This window comes from Notothenia coriiceps, unplaced genomic scaffold (genome assembly GCF_000735185.1).
Source record: "Notothenia coriiceps isolate Sejong01 unplaced genomic scaffold, NC01 NC01_scaffold00024894, whole genome shotgun sequence".
Taxonomy (NCBI): domain Eukaryota; kingdom Metazoa; phylum Chordata; class Actinopteri; order Perciformes; family Nototheniidae; genus Notothenia; species Notothenia coriiceps.
Window position 1 is genome coordinate 153,980 of NW_011357595.1, and position 6,775 is coordinate 160,754.

The following is a 6,775-nucleotide window of genomic DNA, read 5'->3' on the forward strand; positions in this document are numbered from 1 at the left end:
GCGAGGTTCCCGTTGTTCGTTTGCTCCACGCTCACTAGAACGCTGCACTAGCTATCCTTGGGATGTTTCAGGTGACTAATCAGGTCTGGGATGGAAGTATTATAGCTCGTTCCGCCTTTTTCCCTCCTCGGTGGAACTTCTGCATTGCATTTGTTAATGACAAATAGCAAGCGAACTGTCTTAACTCTGAAACCTTTGGAATAGTACCATACTACCCCGACCGACATGTTTCTTTACTGTGCCTGGCTTCACGGCCAGCACACCATTTACGTCACAGCCAGGCATGAGTTACAGTAGCGCTGGATTTGTGAAAAACTCCCCTCTTCCTAAACCACTAATACCACAGTACTGGCAATACGGGAGGAGCCGAGTGAAAAACAAGCGCCCCTCATCCCAATCCACCCACACCGCAGTATTTTTTCTTTTTTTTTACCCAAAAAATATATTGTATATTATCGGGGCTATTAATACTTTTATCGGGTTTATCGGGATGACGTCATAATTCCTAATATCAGACCGATAATTATCGGGCCGATAATTATCGTGCACCACTAGTTGTATGTAGTATGTATGATGGTAAAGGATAATTCATTGCTTCTCAAATAGATATTGCAGTGGTGAGTAAATTCCTCTGCATAGCCTTGGATTTAGTTTCTCTGCAAACACTGCTTTTCTTTCCATATACCATATACTTTAAAAACCTTTCTGTGCTTGTATTGCTTGTTTTCTTTTGTCTATTTGTGGCTGCACATTCATTTGATCTTTATTCAGGTTCCCCTTTGTGGTTAGACTCAGACGGAAAATCTCTAAGAAGATTTGTTTCTATTTTGTATTCATCAGCTCGGCAATAAATGGATTGAGTTTCCCTGCACACTACTTTCTGTTGCTGGCATAGTGCTTAGGAACGCTTCCAAACAAAGAGGCCAGTAAAACGAGACACTTGTCAGCTCTATTGCAGCGGTTTTAATCACCTATTACCCTAAAAGTGAACATTATGTAACATAACGATGCGCTTGACCCGTCACGGTTGATGGACTGAACTTGGATTACAACCTGGCTGCAGCCAATGTCCTGGGATTATAGTAAACCACTGCTCTGCCAATATCACACACAGGATTAGGTGCTAGCACATTTGTATGTTGTGACAGGCAAACCAATAGACAACTCAAAGACTGTTTGTATAGTCACCGTCTGACTAAATGTATCCGACACAAACAGTCTGTGTTTATTCAGTATAGCTGCTCCGGCGTTGTTAGAATTTAACCTTAACATACCACTACTTTTTATATTGAATACAACAATCTTTCAGTTCCAATTTGTCCCTCGCTCCATCATCTTTTACCAGCGTTATTTTACAAGCACATCTAACCATCTTATTGTTTAGTATGTATTACATTCAATATTCTCTGCAGCTGTCATATCAGATGCTGCAAAATACAATTTTAAATTCCCAACACTGACTCATGTTAGCATGGAGCAGCAGCCACGCTGTCATCTGTGTGTGAGAGTATGAGTCACAGTGAAATCTCAAATCCATGTTTTATTAGAGGAACAATCTGACTTTATTCATTGAGATACATTTTTAGTTTAGTTTTAGTCAGTTTATTGAACATGTCAGAAACAGAAACATACAACAATAATTATATATACTCTTTTTTCCCCCTTTTTCTTTCTCACTCAAATTAATAATTATAACAAAGTACAAAAAAAATAATAATAACAAAAAAAACAATAATACAATAATAATTCTCAAATAGTCTCTGTCATGTTCAACAGGGGCAAGAAGAAGCATAAAAAAAACGTTTCTGGTCCTACCCCCTCTAGCATATATTTTTCTTATAAATAAAATATTAGGTCATCATCATCAGCGACATGTTTGGCTTGTTAATTTGTTTGCTTTTTGACAAAACAATCAGAAAGAAATTACTTTTACAATTACAAGAAATAACAACAAATGGGATTTTACAGGTCCTGTTCATAACCACTAATGATTTGGCTCCTAAATAATACTTTCAGTTTAGATAGACTTGTACAATATTTCAGATACATCAAACATCTCATAGCAAAAAAATGTGAATGCAAATACTAACAGATATATTTGACCTGAAGCAACACTAAGGGCAAAACAGCTAAAAGTACGTTTGTAACAGTGTTTTAGGTTCAAAGTGTTGATTAAAAGTAAAGATCAAATAGAAAGGAAAGGGCATGTCTTGATTTTTAGATGTCTGAGCATTAAGTGCTACATCTTTCAACAGACAGGAGTAAAGGTCGTTTCTCTTTCTCAAGACTTTGCAGTCAGATGAAAATCTTTTAATTTAAATTCTATTACTGCAGTTAAAGAGAATCTGAGTTGCTGTAGCAGACTTGAGTTCGAGACAGGATAAATAAGCCTGAGGGATTCCAAAAGCAGCTCCATTTACACTATTAACATCATTTATTGTATTATTCCACTTTCCCATTTATTTAACAGGTTCATTGCACATTGATAAACATTTTTGTCAAAGTGCCAGTTACTCATAAGCATTTTTTTGATCTGTAGTCCATGGACAGATGTTGTGAAGTCACCTTAAAAACAAATTAATATAACAAGTTGATAACATCATTCAAAAGCATGAAACATAGAGGCTCACAATACATAAAATACTATTTTTAAAAAACCAAATCGTTCATATAAATTAATGATGGTTCTTTGATGCTGAATAGAAAACAGAAAGACTTATACATGTGGCTCGCTGGTCAAAGACATGTTTTGAGTCGAGTACATTCAGAGACCTTTGGATCGATGTCCTGAGGCCAGTCGTCAAAGTCCCCCCCCCAGCACTGTTCTCAGCGACTTGGTGTCACAGATGTCTCCGACCCACTGTGTGTGTTGTTGTTTTTATCTCAGTATGCCAGATGAAATGCAGGCAGCGCCAGGCCAAAACAGTAGAGCTGCTCGCTTGTTGATGGGACATTTTGGATTATACCTGTTGATATTAAATCCCAAACTGTGCGCCAGAGCAGAGATTTGGATATTTCTAGTTAACTCTGCCTCTGCACTCTGATGTGAGGGTCACACCAGGGACCACAGAGTGCACTGGATAAACAGGAAAAGATAATGACTTTATAATCTTAGAGCTGTGATCCGTGACTAAACAAATCAACCCGGTATCACGGCAAGACGTGAACATGTGACGATTTACCATGCTGGGAGACGCGACGGTTACACGGTATTGTTAACATGGCCCAACAAGTGGAGATATACCCGGAAATGCCAAGCAAATGCTACCCCGACGGTCGGTTGTTATTGTCAATATTAATATAATAATGATTTATTTTGTAATAGTCACACTCGATTTCGCAGATTTTCTTGTTGCCCCTGCTGGTCCACACCTCTTTTAGCAGAAACACAGGCTACATTAATGTATTAAATCGAATTAACGGACGTGACGTTGTGCGATTGTGTTGCCAGGCAACAGCTTCGGTTCATGTTAATTTACAAACTCTTCAACTACAGTAGAACCGTAGTTATATTTAAAAACATTTTAGCAAGCCTCACGAAATAATTTCATGTAAATTTAAATGTGAAGGAATGTGTGTATAACAAAATACATCCGTCATTAACAATCCCGGAAACCGACGTAGGCAAGATCCTCAGCTCGGTGATTCGATGGTTTAGACGCAATGCACGTTGGGAAATGGTGTTTATGCGATGTGAAATCCGAAAACATCTTAAAAAAATTAAATAATACTTTATTCCAAGTGAGCTTGCTTTTCTCTTTGAAAGTCATCACATAACGGCATTGTAATACACGGTTCGGCTGCATTAAATATTACATATCTGCCGTAGTTAGCTATTTATAGAGCCCTGATGAGAAGACTTCTAGACAAACAGGAAGAACTGCCGCCAACACTGAAAACGTGACGTGGATCATAAATATATCAGCAATTAAACAACATCTTCAATTTCTCTTCACACAATACGTCTCCTTGCAGTATCAATACTAATTCGGCAGACTTTCATATTTGATCCAATTGGTTGATAGATTATATTTACACCATAACGGTGCACAGCTGATATACATACACTCTATTTATGTAGACCTTTAAAACAAAGTTACACATCGTTTGCAAAACTAAATAAAAACAGACAAACATGAGAAAAATACACTTTTTGAAAGATACCCACTGATCCCATCATGTATAATTATTTTGACAAACACTTTATGGCACCTGTATGAATGGACAATCTGCAGTATCACATGAGAATGATAGAAAATACATTAGTCAGCACAAAAGAGTCCAGGTACTAAAGGTGCAAGCTGTATTTATGTTGTTAAATGCACATATATAATGTATATTATACAGCTTTTAGCAACACTGTCACCCATTTACAATTATCATATCAAGTGTGCAAAGGGCTGCAACTAATAGTTTGGGTCTTTCTCAATGTCGAGGAAGCTTGCTTGGTAGCCCATGTCTTCCGAGTCACTTGCTTCAGAAGTGAGGCAAGAATCCTTCCTAGCCTCGGAAAACAAAGCATGGTGGAACAGGCTAACAGGTGTGCAGGTGTGCGTCGTATGCGAGGCCCCGCCTTAAATGGAGCGCTATTTCCGCCAAAGATTTGGAAATTGGTCTGTGCGCAAAGCATTTTGGGGATTTTAAGACCGCGGAGTCTACACATGTGCAGCCTCTAAATTTCTCGCTACAAAGTACGCGACCTCTGTAGAATTCCAAGTATGCTGGACATTGGAACAGTCCTTTGGCGGCACTCGATGACGTAGTAGTGGCTCTGGAGCAGCCTTCCTTGACATTGAGAAACACCCTTTGTATCATTCATGCGTCTGTTCATAATTATGTTGATGATTTATTGTAATATTTAGCCTGTAAAATCTCCATCAAAGTTTCCAAAGCATGAAGTTGCTAGTTTGCATTTTGACCAACAGTCCAAATCCAAAGGTATTCATTTCCCTTTCATAGAAGACTAGAAACTCAACTAGATTGTACTTGTTTATTCTTAAATAATGAATTTAATTATCTGACAATCAAGAAAAAGATCAATCGACTAATGGTTTCAGCTCTGTAGTTGTTGATCAAATCTCCACACCGTCAGTATACATATGGTTGATCTGTTGCCAGTAAATAGCTCCTTAGAGAATAACAGGTAACACTTCTATAAAGGAGCATTTCTGGACTGCTACCAACTGCATGATTGACGTGTAGTAGTTGCTTCCTGAAGCTGTGGATCCTCCTGAGAGACGTGATGATACCTGACAGGGCGCTGCTGTTAATGCAGTTATCTGGCAGTAGAAGTCACCTTGACCACTATAGCACACACTGTGAGATATACCTTATGCTACATTTACATAACTACATGCGCCAAAGTGGACACACATAGGCATCGACATACTTTTTCTGGATCATTAGTCCACTCTCCTGTCACAGAGGGAACCTAATTGCACTGAAACATGTTTTGTCCAATAGCCACATCTTGTTCTCCACACAACTCAGGAACACACCGAGACCACACTCTAACCAAACCCAACGTTATTATCATTTTCTTGACAAAGCCACTTGCCCTGAAAGGAAGACCCAGAGAGAGGTTACATCAGGAAAGGGCAGAACTGAGTGTATGAGTTTTATTAAAGGATACTGCACTTTTTGAATATGCTTAAAGGTTAGACAAAGCAAATGGTGGGCTACTGTTATCCTTCAGGCCCAAAAAACATTTCATCCTCTTCTCCTTTATTCTACAGAGAGCTTTTATAACCTCTCCTCTGCTCCTGTCACACATCCTTGGAGGCTAGTGGTGGCATAGTACACTCTGCTAATTCTCCCTTTCCTTTAACACTTAAAGTCTAACCAGAAAATCAATTGTTTTCTTTTATTCTTTGCCCGAACGTATCATGTGGTGTGTAGTGGCAGTCAGTTAATTATCTTTTTTTTTTTGCCTCCTTTTTCAATTTACATACACACGTAGGAAAAAGGTTTTCCTCACAGCAACATCTGAGCCATTAGCAGAGTGCGGCTCACAGTGAGAGCTGACTCTGGGTCACTTATGAGCTTTCAGCACTCCATGGTATCAGCAATTAATTGAAGACGGATTATATCTCGGACACTATATAATGGCTGTTGTCCATTAGTGTAATGATGATCCTCCATGTAGTCTCCAGTGTCAATTAGCGTGACATGATCTACTCTAGTCTATTTGCACATAAATGGATCTTTTCATTTTAACGCCCAGCAGTAATTAAAAGCAAGTTTTAATGTTTTACCAGGAAGATCAATCATTCATAATGTCCTCAAACCCTTTGCCAAATTAGAACAGACACTCCTCGTCCATTTTAGATATAAGTCGAGTAGTTTTAATGATCTTTTCTCTTTATCTCCTACTTTTAAATGAAATAATCATGATACTTTTCTTTTTATCTTTGTATTTAATCTGAGAAACTAGAGCTGAAGAGTTTTACGTTGACCAAAAGAATACCATGTGGTATTTGTTAAGCTAATAGGGCTGTCAAACGATTAAAATGTTTAATCAGATTAATCACAGCTTAAAAATTAATTAATCATGATTAATCACCATTTGAACTATGTCCAAAATATGCCATTTCTTTATGTATATTGTTGTGGGAATGGAAAGATAAATGAAAGAAGGCGGATATATCGATTTAACATACAGTGTATGTTTATTATAACATTGTTCTGTGTGTCAAAATGAAAGACAGCCCACACACCTATCAATCATCAAACCGTGGGGTCTTATTTCATTTCGTGTTGATTTCTATCAACACGT

At 38.1% G+C, this 6,775-nt stretch overlaps 1 protein-coding gene across 1 annotated transcript in view; it reads right to left on the minus strand.

Moving 5' to 3' along the window:
• The window catches only part of LOC104955868 (SEC14-like protein 1), a 2,662-nt gene extending 2,435 nt beyond the window's left edge, over nt 1-227 (minus strand). Inside the window, exon 1 of the mRNA XM_010783259.1 lies at nt 208-227. Coding sequence (XP_010781561.1) covers nt 208-227 — 20 coding nt within the window. The remainder of the gene's footprint in view (nt 1-207) is intronic.
• Nucleotides 228-6,775: the final 6,548 nt, after the last annotated feature.